General features: G+C 36.4%; 1 protein-coding gene across 1 annotated transcript in view; it reads right to left on the bottom strand.

The window, feature by feature from the left end:
- Positions 1-508: 508 nt before the first annotated feature.
- LRPPRC (leucine rich pentatricopeptide repeat containing) overlaps positions 509-19,590 on the bottom strand; it is a 112,926-nt gene continuing 93,844 nt past the window's right edge. The window contains exons 31-38 of the mRNA XM_043983475.1: positions 15,199-15,287; positions 12,144-12,348; positions 10,273-10,412; positions 10,071-10,186; positions 7,562-7,636; positions 5,170-5,254; positions 1,840-1,982; positions 509-749 (exon numbers count right to left, since the gene is read on the bottom strand). Coding sequence (XP_043839410.1) covers positions 690-749; positions 1,840-1,982; positions 5,170-5,254; positions 7,562-7,636; positions 10,071-10,186; positions 10,273-10,412; positions 12,144-12,348; positions 15,199-15,287 — 913 coding nt within the window. The 3' untranslated portion in view covers positions 509-689. The remainder of the gene's footprint in view (positions 750-1,839; positions 1,983-5,169; positions 5,255-7,561; positions 7,637-10,070; positions 10,187-10,272; positions 10,413-12,143; positions 12,349-15,198; positions 15,288-19,590) is intronic.

Raw genomic sequence — 19,590 nt, 5'->3', positions numbered from 1 at the left:
CCTCCCTCACTTAAACCCAATTCACTTCAAGTCATGACATCACCGCAATGTTATGGTCCTCTTTGAGAACAAAGGATAAACAACATTCTTTTTTTTCCCCCTTATATAAATGATGACAATCACACCATAGAAAAAACCAAATTTTTGAAAGATTTTAGGATCTGATCTGCCCAAAGAGTCCAGAAGATGAAAGAAACCATTTATTTCCTTCCAGAGAGGGGATGATTTCAAAACGCAACGAGATGTACGTTTTTAGGCATGTCCCGCATGGAGATCTATTTCGCTGAACTATGCATGTTGATGATGAAAGTATTTTGTGCACTGGGGGTAACAGCTGCATAAGTAGAAGGGACAGATTACTTAAAAAGAAAAAGGGCAATTCACATTTCCATGAAATGTAGGTTGAAAGCCAAGTGGGGAGTTGTAACAGTCAAATTTTTGCAGACTAGAGATCACTTGTAGCTGTAGAGAAGCCGCATACTGAAGTCAACAGTAAATAGAAAAAGAATAGAGTTACACATGTTGAATTTATTAACAATGCAGTCAACATATGTTGAACCCACGGCAGATTCAGTAAATAAAAGTACATAAACAAAATTAATTTCCCATTTTTCCCTGACAAACACATTTTAAAACAATGTTTCCGTCACAGAATGAATCGAAGCTAAGCCATGTGCAATCGCGCCACCTCACGAAGCGGGAGCGTGTGCTTCTTTCTTCAATTGCTCTATGTAGAATTTGAAGCTTTCCTGAAGTGGGGGATGGGGGATGGGGGAAAGAGAAAGGAAAAGATCAACATATTAAAAAACCCCCAAAGGGCTGAAAAATCTAAACTTTAAAACAAGCTTGATTCTCCCAATTCGGTTGTTAAAACCCTTGGGGATACAAGTTACCAGCAACTTCTAAGTTTCATTATTATCTTACTCTAATTGTTCCTTGCCTATAAAGCCTGATCAGCAAGCACAATCATTAAGCTCCAACCCTAAGGGCAGCCTCTGACACAAGGAATCCCTGCTCCCCAGTGAAGGGCAGCCAGGCCGGGGGGGGGAGCAGTGCAGGTACAAAGTGCACCAGCACGTCCAGCTAATCCTGGTCTTCTCTACTTGTGCCACGATCAGGTGGTAAGCAGGCTGGTGGGTATGTAAGAAAGGGAAAGGAGAAGAAAGGGTAATCAGTGGAGGGGGATAAAAACAATAAAAGGACACTAATCTTATTTAGTATGTTTTTAATCTTACTGTTTAAATGAGATGAGGAACTTGCACATATAACAAACACTCTGTGTGGGTGTGTGTGTGTGTGTGTGTGTGTGTGACAGAGACAGACAGGGGCGGGCGGTAGATTACAATCTGGTGGGGGGAGAAGAAGCAAGTTTTTCGTCCTTTGTCAAATCTAAACCCCCACTACCTCTTTCCCAACTCTAAGCTCTGCACCAATGGGGAGGGTGCCCTATCAACTGGGGCTGTATGGAGGGACTCAAACAAGTAATTACCAACAGCATAACCTATTTAGTTGGCTACTGAAATAACAAAATTCTATTTAAGGTAGAAATAAAGGGATAACTGCCCCAAGACATTTGATAAACTAACACCTACAGATGCATAACTGATAAAAATCTTGTATTTTAAACACAATAAGCCCCAGAAGGTTTTCTTCTCCCACAAGCCAAATCCAATGCAAGATTATATAGTGCCTGTAACACTCAATATCTTAAATACCAGTTCCAAGGGGGCTCTTCACAGAGATCTAATCCTTATGTAATTAAGTATTTGATTTTTTTTTATTAATACAGCACATTTCTAAATCTGTAGAGGTATTTCTCCTTAATTAGGAAATACTCACAGGGGGTTCGGTGAAAGGGACAGGCATGTCGGCATTCTTCAGCAAAACAGCATACTGTTTTAGAAATATATTGTCCATCTTTATATTCTTGGCTTTCATTTCCTCATATAGAGCTTCTGCAGAAGCTACATCTTTGTCCAATCCTAAAGGAAAAAAAGAGATCAATAGAGAATTTGCAGTCCTTAAAACATGACTTTTATTGAAAATCTTCACAAATAAATGAATAGATACTTAACATCCATCTTTCAAAAGAGCTTGAATCAAAGCTACCACTTTAACACACACACACACACACACACACACACACACACACACACACTTCGGTATAAGGAGAAGAAAAACAGATACACTCCATCTGAAGGGCTTTCATAAGATAATGATAGTAGTCTTACATGCATGGAACATGAGAGAGAGGCTATGTAGAATGGAGGACAGACAGAACTCTTGGTTATCAAGGGAATTTCTACTAAGCCATCACACCTGTGCCTGTTTATGGTCACCATTTTTCTCTCATTGAAAACTGGGGCTGCCTTTGCTTTTCCCTTTAGTGCAGCGCTTGGCAGTCTCCCAGAGCCTCCCGGGACTAGCGCAGTGGGTTTTCTGCACTGCAAAAGGAAATGTTTTCACTGGGAATTCCAGCCACAAAAGCCACACTCTTCGCTCCCTTGCTCAAAAAAGGTATAGAGATGTTTACTTTTTAAAAAAAAAAAGAGGCAATTGGGGTTAAGTGACTTGCCCAGGGTCACACAGCTAGTAAGTGTTAAGTGTCTAAGGCTGCATTTGAACTCAGGTACTCCTGACTCCAGGGCTGGTGTTCTATCCACTGCGCCACCTAGCTGCCCAGAAATATTTACTTTTAAACAAAGGGTAATAGCATGGGCTATAAAAACAATAGTTTAAAAAGCATTTATTAAACACCTACAAGGAATCAGGTACATATGTACTACAAACACTTATGGTGCATTGTATTGTCCAAAAAAAAGATCTAAATCACAGATCAAGCCACAGAAAGAACCTTAGAGGCTAGCTAGTCCAACATTGCAGATAAGGAAATTGCTAGAGAGAAGGAAATAATCAATGATGAATACTGAAAAAAATATTCTTTTCTTGAACATATTTTTGTTTTTCCTCCCCCAAACATCATGTGCAGTAAGAAAAGCAGTTTTAGATCCATTTATGCACATACTGTAGGAATATGTGATCTAGAATTTTCTAGGTTAGGCTTATAAGGAATCTGCAACAGAAAAACCATTCCAACAGGAAGATGGACCAAAGACCAATGCTACACCCAAACTACAGTGTACTGTTGCTTCATGCAGTGTACATGTTTTTAAATATGGCCACATATGTGCTTGGTCAAGGCTGGGAGCTTGAACAGGAGAAACACTGAGAACTGAACAGTTCCTAGAAACCCAATTGTTTTTTTTAAACAGAATTCATTACCGAATCCTCCCCATCCTAAAAGGGATAAATTAACAGTGTGCTTAAATGTAAACGAGAACAACACAGATTGATGACTTACAAGCTATCGTTTAAATAGAGAGAAACAACACGCATCTTTATGGTGTCTATAGCCTGTCTGTGAAGGCCAGCTCTATAACCTATTGCCTAAGTAGGAAGTAGCTTCAATTTCAAGTTCTCTGCAAGCACAGAATCTGTTTTGCTTTGTCTTCATCTTATCTTTCATCTTCCTCTATTTACTACAAAGAAGCCCTTTGCCAAATAAACACATAACCGATCCATCTCCCTGCAAAACCCAAGGATTTGGGGAATAGAGGACAAATCTTGGATCAATCAGATCACTCTGCAAACACAGTACCTCATCTGAGTGCCTGCAGTCATACTTGCCTTATGGAGAATAACCTGACTTCAACCTTCCACATACCAGATCCTAGTCACTCGCCCTCAGAGTCCAAATGAAGGTTTCCCTGATTACGTTAGCCTTCACTGGCTAAAGGACAGGGAACCCATGAATTTGTACAATGCTAGAATATGTACCAAATAATGTGGGAACTTATCCTATGTTGTATTGGTTTGTTTGATATTTCCCATGTGTTAGTCTTTCTCTAATTCACTTACAAGTTCCTTGTAGATGTGGGGATGTGGGCCATGTCTGATACTCCTTCACCCTCCCCCCCCTACCACGAGAGGACACAGTAAAGAGAGTTATACACATAGTAGGTCCTCAATCTTGTCTCACTAGCTATGTGACTTCTCTAGGCTTCAGCTTTCTTTTCATTTGCAAATGAGTGTATCTGAGTAGAGATTCTCTACAGTCTCTCCCAGCTCAAAATCTGTCTTATTAACGGTACAAACACATTTCAAAGGGAATCAGTGATTCCCTTCCCAAAACATGAAAAACCCAAGAGTTGGCTTTATAATTGACTTACCAGCTCACTGTTTCCTCTCGTTTCTCATAAAAACATCACAATTTACCATTCCCTATTTCTAGATTTCACCATTACAGATGATCAGAGGTTCCTTCTCTAAATCTATAATCCTATGATAATGGAGTTGGTTACAAATAGTTCAAAAATTTCAGAAACAGAAAACCTAGTGCCTTGTCTCTATGACATTAAAACATTTGGATGAAACGTCAAGCCAGTCATTCTTTCCCCATTACTAGTGCTCCATGGCACAAGAGTGCCTTCTCCTTGAGACTTGGAACCCCTGACATTTGTTAGCAGCCCCACCAGGAAATGTATCCATAGAGGTTGGCACACAGCTGAACAATAAAAATACTTAAATTGTTTTTAAAAGGAAAATACACAACCCTGAGGTTGAATTTAGTCTTCTGTTTTTTGGCGTTTATATCATAATTTCTCATTTATGGAGATGCCCTGAGAAGGGAGATGCACAAATGTGTCTCATCAGCTAGACTAGCTTTACTTCCAGACTAGGAAGAACTATATATGAGCTCTGAGTTTTACAAGAGCCTTAAGTATGAGTAACATTCATTAACTGAAGGGGAGCTCTTACTTCATAGTAGATGGGCAAGGTGACGGAAAAGCTGCGGTAGGCTTTGACTCAGGTTGTCCCATTTCATGCCACATTCTAGTCTGAAGGATAATGGTGAAGACAGACAGGATGGGCACTAGATACTGAGAATAAAACTGGACTTGGGTTCAGTGAAAGCCCTAGAACCAATGTGGTTTTCTAGGGATCATACAACTTTTGAATACTGGAAACAAACCTCAAAGCATTTAATCACAAAACAAAATTTGAAAATCAACTGAGTAACTAGCTCATGGGATTTTGGCAGTTGAGTCATTAAATACAGACTGAATGTAAAAACATCTTATATACTCCATGTGAATTGTAGTACATTACCGTAGCTTCTCATGAGGAAACTGTATACCTCTGGATTTACAGTTAAGTCAGGAATCACTTCTAATAAGAACTTGAGAACAGGAGTCTAGAAATTAAAATACATAACACATCCATTACCATAAACTCTAAATAAAGAATTATAAAATGACAACACTGACATATGCTCCTTATTTCAGAAAGTCTTTTTAGTGATAAATACAATGGAATAGACAGTTCAATTTGAAGGCTACTTTCTCTTTTCTATTTCTTGGTATTTCATGCAGATTCAATAATGTAAGGGGAAAAAAATAAACTATCATTTAAAAAAACCTCAATACTGATTAAGCAAATCCAGCTACATTTACATATAGACTCAATTTCATTATTTCCCAAACATTTAAACTGTTTAAAAAGTGAGTGCAGTGTGCTGTAATGAAAAAGGCCTTTAGAGGTAGAGGACATAGATTTGAATCTTGCCCTTATTCACTTGGTATCTACCTATATGACCGTAGCTAAGTCACTTAAACTCACTAGGCCTTGGATCACACACCTGCAAAGTGAGGAATCCAGTGGATCTCACATGTTTTCATCTATGGGACGGCCATTTTTTGCTGTGAGAAAATGACCCTACAGCAGAGTCAGGAGACCCAGACACATGCAATTTTTGTTGAGTTCTTTCTAGGTTCAAGGTCTGACATGCTTTTAAGGTTAGGACACACATGAGACATGCAAATTTGGTTTATTAACTAATACTGGGCTAGATTTATTTATATATACATCTATTGTCATTCCAGTTCTGAAGTTCTGCTCCTACCATTAAGTTGGTTAAAGTTACAGAGCAGGAAGGGCAATGCCCAAAACATTTAGATGAAATGTGCAAAACTCAGACATATATACTATGTTTCAATGAATTTTTTGCTTTATTTCTGGATTGTACTATTTTATGGATATCCTGTCATGTTCCCATGGATAACCAAAAAATACTTCCAAGCATCTATTCCAATGCGGCTGAGCAGATCATAGCAGCTACGTGCTTTGTAAAGTTTTGCATTCTTTTCCTATTTCTACAACAGAGAGCAATAATGGCTTAAAGATGTGTGTGCTCAGTAACAGCAGAAAATGTGTACAGCCCTTTTAAAACTTATTTTTACTTGGCCTAGCCCCTTCTGGCCCTAGCTCTCTCTCTGACTTCCTCTATCTCCACACTCCTCCCTGGCGGGGGACTATTCTAAGAGGACACATTAAATCACTGTATATCTTCTGTCTCCTTTCTTGTGAATAGCACAGTAGGAATTTTCCAGGCAGCACAACAGAGAGATGTTACCAGTAGTAGACTGGGTCTATGTGTCTTAAATTTATGATATTCTTAATGCAACTTGGCCATTTTTCTAAGAAATAGTAACAGTGCTCATCAAAGTCCTGCAAGCTAGTTTACAATTTCACACATAAGCCACAGGCTTTAGGATAACAAGAGGAACTTGCTTTGTGGTAACATGAAGAACACCACTGCCAAGTCCATTTGAAATCACACAATGTACTCGATCCACATAGGAACAGATGATGATTTTTAATGCTCATTGTATAGAAACAGTAAAACTGTTTTCCGGTGGTGGTTGTTGGCGCTAGTTCTCCAGACTGTGAAGTTTTTCCAGTCACCTAAGGCTAGGTTGGGATCCTACTGATGATGGGAAACCCAAACCCACTGACGCACCTGCTGGCTTCCTAAGGTCACAGAGGTAGAGCGAGAGGGAATCAAGTCCTTGAGGTCCCTTAGTCCAACCTCTCATTTCACTGCTAAAGAAACTGAAGCCCAGGGAGGTGATGAGATTTGCCCACGGTTACAAAGGCAGTAAATGTTAAGCTGGCATTTGAACACAGGTACTCTGACCATAGCTGGTAACACCAAATAAATATTCATAACTCACTATGTGTACTCTGGTTCTTGTCACTGGCTTCACCACAATGATAACAACCTAATAGGTACTTAGTTTTAGATTCCCATTTTCATTTCTTGGAGCTCTTGATCTATAGCCATAAAAGCAAAGAACTCAATGGGCAGAACTGCACTGTTTTGCAACGATACAACTAAAGAGATGGACTCAAAGGGCACTAGAGAACACTGTTTCTATTCAAACAGAAAAAAGAAAAGACAATTTTTCATGAGCCACTGAAAACCAACAGGCTCTCTTGGTCTTACTCGTGAGATATTAGGCATATTGATCTTTTCATCACATTTCCTTTTTCATAGAGCTTTTAGCGTCAATGAGAAATTTCAATTTGATAGAAACAAACATCTTAAAATAAAATCACTTGCTTCTATAACAAATAAGTAATAATTTGGAACTCAATATTCAAAATTGTTTTTAATAATCAGAATAAACCTAGAGAGGTAGTAACCTGTAACACATATTACCTGTCCTTGGATCTTCGATTTCTTAAGAAAAAATCCCAAAAGGATTGGAGTTTGCTCAGCTATGGCACCGCACCTCTTAAAAAGGGAAGAGAAAAATTAAAACAGGATTCAATAAGTGCAGGTTCTTCATCAACAAGCAGACTAAGGTGAATATTTCCAATTAAGAAAGTTCAAAATAATACAGCAATATATTATTACTACCAGTAAGGCCTAATAGCTGATCATTTATTTTTTAAAAGAAAACAAGTACAGCCCATGCCAAGCTTTTGTAAATGATGTCCTTGGCACTGCAAGTATAAAGTTTGTTTAAAAAGAACAGAAAAAAAAAATTAAATGAATGCTTCAACATCTACAGAATAAGGTTTAGGACTGCAAAGAAAGAGAAAAAAGAAACACCATTCCTCTCCAATTATACTGCCAAGCATTCACAAGTGAGCCAGGGATCATAAGGTTAATTATACATTTAATAAGGTGTCAGGGAGATAACTGCTCGTTTCTTTATAAAAATTAAAATGTACAAAGCAAGTTCTCTTTAAAGTATAATTACCTACACTTATGCATACAAAAGGACTGATTTCAATCTCTCTATTTTATAAAAGGCTTTCATTGCAACAGACAGCCAGTGCTTGAGAAAGAGACAAAAGTTAAACTCAAAAAAAAAGTTTATGTGACAGACCAGATAAATCAAGTGTCTATCCCCTCTCAGAAGCTACAGTAAAATCAAATATGGCAAGAAAATATTTTAGTTTACACTCATCATAGATGTCATTCTTATAAGTTTTTTAAAGCATGCTGCTTTTTACAAGCTTTCCACTGTCAATGCGGAATGAAATAGGATAAAAATCACTTTGCGGGGCATACTGAGTATGTATAGTAGAAGCAGCAGTTTTCAATATTCTTGAATAAGGAATTCTTCCTTTCATGCTGCAAGAATAACCTATGGGAGGGAGTCATCCTGTTTGACAAAGTGGTAAAGGGGCATGTTGAGAGGGTTCATTCTACAGAAGGGGCAGACACTTCCAAAGGGTCCTGATGTTGAGTGGGCAGTGCCTTGTGGGAAATACCCCCTCCCTGGCACTGCTGTGTGCTGACAGTGATGCTGGGGGCTTGTCATCCCATGGTACTTTCCATATGGATGGCACTTGAGACAAACAACAGTCCTTTAAGACCCAGGAGTCATAAGAGGCTTGTAGAGGGCTTGCACACCTTCATCTTCACAAAAGAATACCACCCCAAAATAGTTCAGATTAAATGAAACACACAAGTCCAGCCTTGCATAATGTCAGAGCAGAGCCAAAAACTATAAACATGTCATACCACCTTCTAATTTATGAAGCAATTGACATAAAATGTAATGAGATACTTTCACTTAAAGATACATCATTTATCAATATGAAAAATATATAATGAAAAAGAGATTCTAAGATTACTGATTTTAATAAAAAAATTCATTCTTAAAAATAAAAATTAGACATTCAGTTGAAAAAAAATTCTCTCTCAGGCATATGGATACAGATATAGAAACAGGCCTGTCTGCTCCATCACAAAAGGGAAACTGCTTATCAACATCTAAAAAATTGTCCTTTCCTGTCATTGCTTCCACTGACCAGCCAAATGGCCTTCAAGACTCCAAAAACCTGGGGGGGGGGGGGGGGGAGGGAGAGAGAAGAGTGGCAAGGGTTGCCTTCCTTTTCCATTACTTAAAGACACTTAGCAGCTGGCAAAAGCCTAAGTGAACAGAGTTGTATTTACTATCAGAAATTGGTAACAGGCCTCACTTTGACACAGGGAGTCTACACAAACACAGCAATCCCCGGCATCCCCGTGACTGTTTGACTGCCACCTGCTGGGAAGAGACTCCCCGTCTGTGCCTGTTTGTGTACACTGTCGGTGGCAGCTCTTATCACCCACAGTTCATTCTGCACTTGGTGCCGCTTTCTATTTAGCGCTGTTAAAATGGCATGAATGCGGTTGTCTCGTTCTGTGAAGATTGCTAATTTAACTGAGACTCTGGGCCACAGAGACCTGCATTTGTCATTTAATGTGTCTGTGACACACAAGTGAATAGAAAGCAAATTCAACTCTTAATAAACCTTGAATAAAGCACAGAGAATGTTTGCGGATTCAAGTGAGAGGCTTTACATGAAAAGCAAACACTTCCTACTTTTTGTTTGCAAACTGTGTTGCTATAGTGATGCACAGTATTTAGAACATTAGTAAAATTAAGGTAAGAAGTAAAAAGGATTGTGATCTCACATGAAAGGATTTTTATCAAACTGAGCAAATGCCCCAAAGCACTATCTCACACTGGATTTCAGAAAAATGCTAGTCTTTCTTTCTCATCTTGGGACATTTCTAACTGCCTGAGAGCCAGCCTCTCTCTTCCCTTCACATTCACGGCCACACTACCAGGACGCAGATAGTGACGGAAGTGCCCTAGCATTAGACTCTCCCTCCTGATAACAAACTAAAAGCAGTAAGTAATGCCTCACATCTGGTATGCTATTACCTGTAGCAGAGCTCTTGCATCATCTGCCCTGCCTGAATCTATGTACTGGAGAAAGAGATCCGTGATGGGTCTGTAAATTGCAAACTGATTGGCCAATCTCTCTGCCATGATACTCACTGAAACACAGGGAAGGAGAAGTTTTCGTTAGAATCATAAAACAGTCATTTTAGAAATTTAGTACTACACAATCTAATTAACTTACATTTCTCAATAGCTGGTTCCAACTGCTCTTCTATTACTTTTCTGAACACATAGGCAATACTCAACTGTTGCTTATCAGTCCCCAGAGGCCCAGAAACAAATAAAGTCTCAAGATACTCGACTGCAGCATCTAGGTTGTTGCTGTGAAGGAAGGAAGGAAAGTTTGGCTGGCTTAGTTTATAACATCATACAAACACTGAAAAGAGGACTTAAACACAAAACATTGTGGACCATAAAAAAGGGTAGAAACACAGGGGATCTTTGATTTTGAGTGGATGAATAAACAATAATAAACACAACTAGATTTCCTTTGAGAACAAACTCTGACCTCTACCACATATAAGGAAGCATACGTGATGGATAGCTTTATAAAACAGTGTTTTGGAAGTAGAAAAAGCACTGTGAATAGAAATGCTCAAGTAAATAATTAAGATAACTCAAAAGTATTTTCATATAAAACCATGCACTTTAATTTTTCATGTCTTTGGAAGGTTTAACTATCATAGCCATAATATTGTAAACTACAAAGGGGCATACAATAACATGAAAATAACCCACAATGGTTCAAAGACCCTCAAGACAAGACCTGCATGTTGAGAAGTGAATAAAGGTTTGACTCTAAAAACCATCTGGTACAATTGAAACGCAAGGAATATTTTCCCTTTAGATGTAAGTAAAAATAAATTATTGTAAAAATATTTTATAAAATTTAAGTAGCTTAAAATTTACTTAGGTCAATACATATTTTGGCATAAAGAATTTTTCAAAAAATGAAAATTAATGTTAAGTTGCATAAGCATAGTTAACAAAATATGGTATGGCATAGGAAAAAAGTTACTTGTCTAATATTCTATTTATAAAAGAAATATTTAATGATACTGCCTAATGTAAAAATCATTTTATAGTATCAACACACCAAAAATAGTAATTACCCATAAACTACATTAGGGTTAAATAGTTACCAGAGCATCCATACTTCTTTTAGATCATTGTTTTAAATGACTATGAAACCATGGTCCATGTAACACTTAAATTGGCTGGCTCAGTAAATATCCAACTCATCCTATTTTCTTTGGCACTAGGACCTATCTCACAACCAGTTATTCTTCTTTTCTTAAGGCGAATCTATAGATTAAATGACAAGTACTGAAGTGTAGCTTTTTGGAGCCAGAAAGAAAAAATCTTTTCAAACTCTCCAATAAAGGGAGAAAAAAAACCAGTTGAAATAAGTGTGTGTGATTGGATATGCGTGTAAGAGTTTGTGTCTCTGAATATACATAGGTCTATAACTATTCTTACTACATAAATCATATTCTGATACCACATCACATGAGAGCTAGATGAGGTATTGGCGTTAAATTAACATTAAAGGATATCATACCCTAATTTGAATAATTACTCTAAATTTAATGATGTAATTCAAAATGAAAGATTATTTAAAAAAAATATATATGAAGTAAGTATGCTTGCTGTGGTTCATGAAAGTCCAAGTACTTACTGAATTCTCAGAGGCTATTTGACACAGCAAATAACTGTGCACCCAAATTATTCAATTTTAGAATAAAACATTTCAATGACCAAAGTAGCTAGATATGCTTAATATATGCATGAATAAGAGGATCTAACAAGTATGGTCCCCAAACTTGTACATATGGTTGTCAGTGTTTATAGTGGAAGTAAAAAAATAAGAAAGTATATCAATGCTTAATTCATCACTGCTTACAGGGTATCAATATCTCATTTAACTTACAAGGTTGCCAGACTGAAATTAATCATAAAAGGATTACACTTAAAAGAAGTTACAGTGATCACAGTAATTTCTCTTACCAATTTCCAATAAAAGAAAATTAACTGATATTTGAAAATACTTACTTCTTTATTTCAGCAAGAGCATTATTATTGATAAAAAGCATGCGTGAAAGACGAAGTGAATCTTGACGGTCTTGTACCATATTTTCGATTACTTGTATGTTTTCTTTATCACCCTTTAAAGCAAAAGCCTGAACAAGGCGAGTAACTGAGATTGAAGATGGTATCTGATTAGAATCTAAGGCTGTCGTTAATGTAGCCAAAGCATCTAATAGAAGACAAAATAAATATATAAATGGGTGAATAAGTGAATAAAATAAAAGGATCAGTGAGCAAACACATGAACAAATAAATAAATCGAGGTGCAGTTTAATGGACACAATTTCTTCAATCCTTCTGCCTTACTTACATTTCAAAATATTTTTTTAAATTGTAAACACTATGGACTCATAAAAGCTTGCCTAAAATGTCAAAAAAAACTTAAACCTTTGAAAAATATGATAATTTATTGGGACAAAATATACATTACTGACAAGAGGGAAATACAAGCTTGTTTTTTTCCCTTTAAATTTTCAATTCCAAATACTAAATTCTAAATTCCAGATTCTAATTCAAAGATAAAAATTGTTAATTAAATTCCAAATTTATTGGCCAAGAGAAAAACACAAACACTGTAGAGAACCCAACAATCCAATAAACCTTTACTGGGTGCCTATTCTGTACCAATCACCACGAACGTGACATTTCCCAAGCCCCTAAGAATCACAGGTTTCAGAACCAGAAAAAGGACCTTGTGTTCTATGCAAAGTCAATACTTGGACTTTTGATTCCACATTCAAATTCTTCCAATCCTAATATTTTCCCATAAACTCACATTCCATTAAGTTCTTAAAGATATGATTATTACAAACTTCTAATAACCTGTTTCTCCAAACCATTCGCGGTTTCCTAGAAAACTCTCACATTAATTGTGTGAAGTACTTGGTTAAAATAAAATATTTCAAAGGACATTAAATTATGATCAGGCATTAAAACACTTTTCTAATTGGATGATCTAACTGGCTCCCCAAGCTATTAGGGCCTTTACTGAAGAAGACCGAAGTGTTTTCCTTTATTTCAGCAACTGGGGAGTGGGTACGTGGAGGTTACAAGGAGGGTTAGAGAAGAACTGCCTGAGGGAGATCCAGAAGGCTATGTGGGTAGCTGATAGTCAAGGTTAAAAAAGGAACCATCTGGCACATGGAGACAGAGGCTGCCAGTAGGGTAGGGTGATGTAGTGGGGGGCAAGAGGCTGCCTAATCTGAGCCAGCTTCATACCAATGTTTCTTTGTATGCACATCTATTTCACGAGTAATGATACAATCTAAAAATGGAACAAAAAGAAAGGCTGTATGGAACACCGATTACCAGTTCCGCCCTACGCCATAGTATTAGCCAGAGGTGAAGGGAAGAGGAAAATGAAGCCTAAGAGAGTACAGCCGTGAAAGACATGGTGCTGACCTCAAGGAGCTTCTGTTTGATAGTGAGGGAGAAGACAATGATCCGGGATACAATGTCAAATTTAAGACAGCATATAATTAAGGGCTAACCATATACTAATTATAAAGACAGGAGACAGCTCAAACAATGTATCCAAGTTCAGATTCTGTATAAAAACTTTCTCAGAGCTCAGGTACTCTAGTTTTTTATCCTCATGCCAAAAGTAGCCATGTAGTATCAAAAAATGAACTTGCGCATATGGTCTCAAGTTCTGCTTTTTTGATGCCATTAAAGTATTTAACATTCTAGGCAAATTATCAGCTTTACATAAAGTTATATTTTCTTCCTGTCCTCTACCTCATCTTCTAGAAATGAAAACTTTTAAATTGTAGCTATCTCCCCAACACCATTTAATATATTAATATTCCTTCCTTATTATATGCAAAAAGATGAAAGCCAGTCTGGACTACCTCATCTAAAGAAGGGTAAGACTAGAATTGGGGAAGAAATACTCTAAGGGCATCAATGATAGGGTAGTAACACTGAATCGCTTAAAACAATTCATCTCTCTAAACAAATTTGGGTTTAACTAAAAGTATAAATGAAATTCAAGAGTCCCCTTATGTAATAATAGAAACAAAGTCATGAATAACTAGTATACTAAGTTCTCCCTTTCAGTGCTACAGTTGGGCTATGTGTGCATTTCATATAGGAGTCTGAAGCTGCCTTATAAAAATTCGTAAGTATTTTAATACTACTAAAGAGAATACATTAATGCAATAAAACAGTTAATGGGAACTTTTCCATCTAACCTTGAAGATCTATAACTTAAGTAAGTAATCACAGCTTTGCCAAATTGGCAAATACTGTAGAGACAATGTTAAGAGATCCTTGACTTGAAGAACATTTCCCCCGGCAAAACATGCTCATCAGATCTAAATCAAACTTACATTGCAAAATCAGAAAATACCAGCACCATAAAAAAAGGACACCATCTTGATTCAATACAAGTTCAATATCCCAACCACCATTTCTGAGATCCCTTAATAATACTGATTTAAAAATCCTAAACCCTGAGACAAGCACTCTACATTTTATTACTGTTGGTATTGTGAACTATTAAAAAAGTATTAGATTAAGTTTTTTAAATCAATATTATAATCATTTAGTGCACAATCATGCACATTTAACACTCAATTTAACTCATTTGATATCTCACACAACCAACACAATATGCAAGAAACAACTGCTGAGAATTGTTTCAGATGCTCTAAAGTATGTTAATTTCCAAAGCAAAATGACTTGTGCTGTGAATTTTAACGCACTTGAAAGCCTGTACTTTCTCTCGTTCTGGAGCACAAATTTTGCATGTCTGAAGAGCTGTGATTCATCTTAAGAAAACCCATCTTGTGTTAAATGGAATGGAAACTGGACTAAGTGGTCAAATGACAAGTACATTCATATTCAAGCTGTATTATAAATGCATGTACAGTAATTTACGTCTCTCAGCTACCACAAAAGGCTCTTGATAAGCAGGTAATTTGCTAAATGGACTCCTTTATCCAAGTATTCGAAGGGCGTTACAAGAAAAATCTGCAGAGGCATTAATGTGACGTAAAGGTCAAGCATTGTGACATACCTTTCAAATAATCCCGCCTAACTTGCGTTATGATGAGGAGGCTGTTGGCAGCATCGTTCAGTGTGAAGCCCTTGATGTGGGTCTCAGCACTAAAAGAAGCAGACATTTAGAAAGGAATTACTGACATGCTTCTGATACGATAATAAATGGTTGAGCACCAAGGTGAAATTATAAAAACTACTGTTCGTATGTTAAAAATATTGCTGCAAAATATCGACCTGGAGACAGCTTTTGTGTTATCCTGTCAATGGTTATAGAAGGATAATTTTTTTTTGCATTCTGACAGATGACAAAGTTGGAAATGAGCAACAAAAGAAACAAAGTACAAGATTTTTTTTAAACAATCGGTTCAGATTCTTGAATGCTGACATATTAGATGACTAAAATAACTGCATGCCCTGCATTGTTCTGCTATATCCTAAGCTGGATACTTTTTCCTCTTTTTATTTTACGTTCACCATAATTATAAAATGTAAAACTATTCTTTCTGCAATAAAATTGAAACATTTATTTTCAGCACTGTGTATTTTAAATATAAACTAAAGCATATTATGAACTAACACCATATCATTTGGTTGATTAATTTTCAAATTTCTGTCATGTAGATGCATACAGTTTTTAAGCTGAATATGCTGTAGTACTAATGCCTTTGCCACATCAAAATGGAAACGACATATCAATTTTGTTATCCTTAAGGTAAAAAACTTTTTGAACTCAAGAGTAAAGAAATGTTTGATCACTAAAACCTACTTGCTTTTAAAAATAGACTTATTTTATGCTTTTAGTATACTATTTCTAATGAAATTTAGACAGCTTTAATACCCAGGGATAACTTTACATGGTTCATTTTCAGATTAGAAAATCTACACAGCCCCCCCCCCAAGAAAAAGAAAAAGCAATTGTTGCCATTTGCTATATCAAAAATCAAGATAAAAATTCACTGATGGATGTTCTTGTGACAAACAACTGAGCAGCCTATGAACTTGAATTTCTAAGCTTGAGCGGATTGTAGAGAAAAGCAAGGTCATTGCTAAATTATTCTCATCAATCCCAAGAAAATCCTCCAAAGACACCACAACAAGACTATCCTCTCAGTCACTTTCAGCCTCTGAGGTTCACCAATGCAGTCAATGAATGCAGGATTTTCTTACTCCCCCAACCAATCCTCTTAATCTCTCCCAAAGCACCCATTGCTCAGTTTGACTTTTTTCCCTTTGTCCCATCTGTCAAAGCCTTTAAGTCAAGTCAACAACTCGAGCATGGGACCATAAATTGCATATAGTAAAGGATTTACTTCCCCCAATCTTTATCGTGATTAAATAAACATTAGTCACTACTATAAAAGCTTTTTTATCATTCCAATACTAAAAAACTTCTTACTCTGTGTACAGTATACTTACCTAAAAGGAAGTAAGATTATAAAGAATCAGAGATTTGCTTTAGCTGAGATGTCATTGAGACAGAAGTTTTTTCTAGTCTCCTAAGTTAGACAGTAAATTTTTCTTTAACCCTTCTAGTTCCCCATTCCTATTCTCCCCCTGACTCTAAAAGCTGAGGGTTTGGCTCAAAATTCACAATATGGATAATAATACAATGGTCTTTGAGGTATTATATTGGTTATATAGGCTGAATAAATGCCAAATAACAGCATAAAGTATTTTAAAGAGTCAATGTAAAAAAAAAAAAAGGCATTCATATCTGAGTACATAAACTGTTGAAAATTATTTACTTATGATCTAAAATTCTGGTCTTTTGTGGGGAGAAACTCTTACTTTTCATTTTTAGCAGTTAGACCAAAGAAATGATCATTCCTTAATATTCACCGATCTATATAAATGATGAAAATAGAACCTATCATAAAAAAGGACTATTTTCTAATAACCCCGCATGGAAAGACAAAGCTAACATTGAAGAGCATGTATTTCAAATGATAGAAATCTGTCTGTGGGCTGTGTTGAGATAACATAGCACGGTTAATGGAAGAATTTGCATTATTTTAAATAATACAAACTGGCCCTATCTTGAGGAATACCCATCAAGGCAGTCCATTGTTTCATCACCATCATCATCACAGATCCAGGTCTGGAAAGGCCCTCATGTATTTGGAACAAACAATACATTAAAGGGTTACTTTTGTTCTTTCAAATAACACGACTAAGTATTAGGATTCCATATATGCCTGCTCACTTGAAGCATTTTCTACTGAGAATTTCTTAATCATTTGAAAGGATGAATATCATAAAATAAGTCCCTTCAAAATCCAGGAAAACTTGTATGAACTGAAATAGAATAAAGTGTGCAGAATCAGGAGAGTGATTTACACAATGACTATAACAGCAAAGGAAAACACCTTTGAAAGGAATCAAGAACCCTGAGCAATGCAATGATAATCCATAACGACAGCTGGACTGAGGACGAGGCATGCTTACAATCTCTTGGTGAAAAGACAGGCAGGGCTATAGGTGACACAGTGAGAGTTATATCTTCAGACACGATATTTGTTTTATTTGACTATAATTATGTTATAATGAGGGAATTTTCTTGGGTTGGAGGGTCTGAGTAGAAAAGGAAAATGAAAACAATGCACACCAAAGTAACGCTTAAAAAATAGAAGTCTCCTTAAAGGGGACAAAGACAAGCAGGGCAATGTTGGTAATATATTAAATTTAATACCTATTGTGAAAATAGGTAAGCTGTATGGAAGAGGTTTATGATTTCATATACAACCCCAGTTTTTAAACTTTTGTATTTTGAAAATTTTCATGTTGTTGATTTTCTAGCTTAAAATAAAAAAATTTTTTTGAATGCCAAATATGGAAGTGGCCTAAAAAGGGAGAAAACAACAATTAAGAACTTTTATTTGATAAAATGAACATAAAATTCCTCATGAAACTACTGGGAAAATTAAATGTTATTTTTAAAATAAAAACTGCTAGGCTATGATCATCTACTACTACTGCTGCTGCTGCTACTACTACTACTACAATGATGGTATATCATCTACTTAGAAATAAAAATAAAGAGGGGTTGTAGAGGCAAGAGAAAATAACTTGGAACATTCAAAGGGAGAAGAGTAGATATATTATCACATTAAACAGTAGAATCACATAGACAGTAAAAACCCTAAACTACCACGTTCTTTTATTAGTACAATCTGAACTTTTATCAAACTTCTAATTTTATCATTTTTATTATTCATTGCTGCTTTAAATCCATTATTATTTTCCCAAGCTTAATTTAATTTAGCCTTGAGAAATTCTGATTGTGAAGCATAGAAAGTATATTTGCATAACAACTGGAACTTTGGCAAAAAGCAAAACAAAACATTTCTCTATTCTACATATTCAGAAGGGTATGACTGGCCTGTAACCAGTAATTCTAACGGGGAAAAATCAAAAGAAAGTTGGCTTCATTTACATTATTGAAAGGCAGCTGTTACTATTATTGCTAGGGCTCCATTACTAGGCTAGAAGGGTTAAATAACCTTGTGGAAAAAAATTAAAAGAACTATCACTAGAGGTCAACAGCAGCTACAGCACATTAAAGGATAGCAAAGGTATAATAAAAACAAAGATTGAGTTTTTAATTCATAAGAAAAAATCATTGCTCTTAAGGTTGAACAAGTGACATTAAGTAGGTAATTATAGCGACAGACTGCTATTTTATGGATTGTGAGTAACTGTGCCATGGCTGACATTCAGGGCTAGATTATGCTGTCTATAGGGCTGTGGTATCTTGTCACTAGCCTGCAATAGGTCACTTTGGTCAAACCATTTCAGAATAAAGTTTCTTCATCAAACTTTTAAGGTCTACATTGCTTTTTTACTCATCCAATCCAACTCCTTGATTCAAAAGATGGAAATCGGAAGTAAAAGAATTTGTCCAAGGTTGCAGGACTCAAAACTGAAACAGGGCAAAGACTGTTGACTCCTCAACCAGTTTTTTTTTTTAAAGTAGAGAATGTAGATTAAACATAGGTCTCAAGACCTATGCTAAAAGTGCTTCATTATATTACTGCCTCATCTACTTTCTCTAGTGCAGTGGAAAAACCGCAAAAAAGAGGATCCCTAGAAAAGGAGAATGGATAGCTTGCCATTCGAATGTCCTTGGTATTGACTGACATGATAGTATCTTGGTAAGATAATAGGACAAAGATCACAGCAGTCAGTCCTGTTCTGCTGTGAGATATACTCCAACAAGATGAAGGACAGTAAGATGTAAAGTGAGAAGGAGCAGGAGAATGAAGACTCATTGGAGTATTGAGCTTAGAACTATCCTACAATGGAAACTATAAAGGATACCAAAGAGACCAACTACTCAAGTTCTCCTTCACTTTTGTTCCTGTTTTTTACAACCGATCATGGTTACATCATGGGAAACAGCACACACAGG

Source organism: Dromiciops gliroides, chromosome 2 (genome assembly GCF_019393635.1).
Source record: "Dromiciops gliroides isolate mDroGli1 chromosome 2, mDroGli1.pri, whole genome shotgun sequence".
Lineage (NCBI taxonomy): Eukaryota > Metazoa > Chordata > Mammalia > Microbiotheria > Microbiotheriidae > Dromiciops > Dromiciops gliroides.
This window is presented reverse-complemented; position numbering and strand designations above follow the sequence as displayed.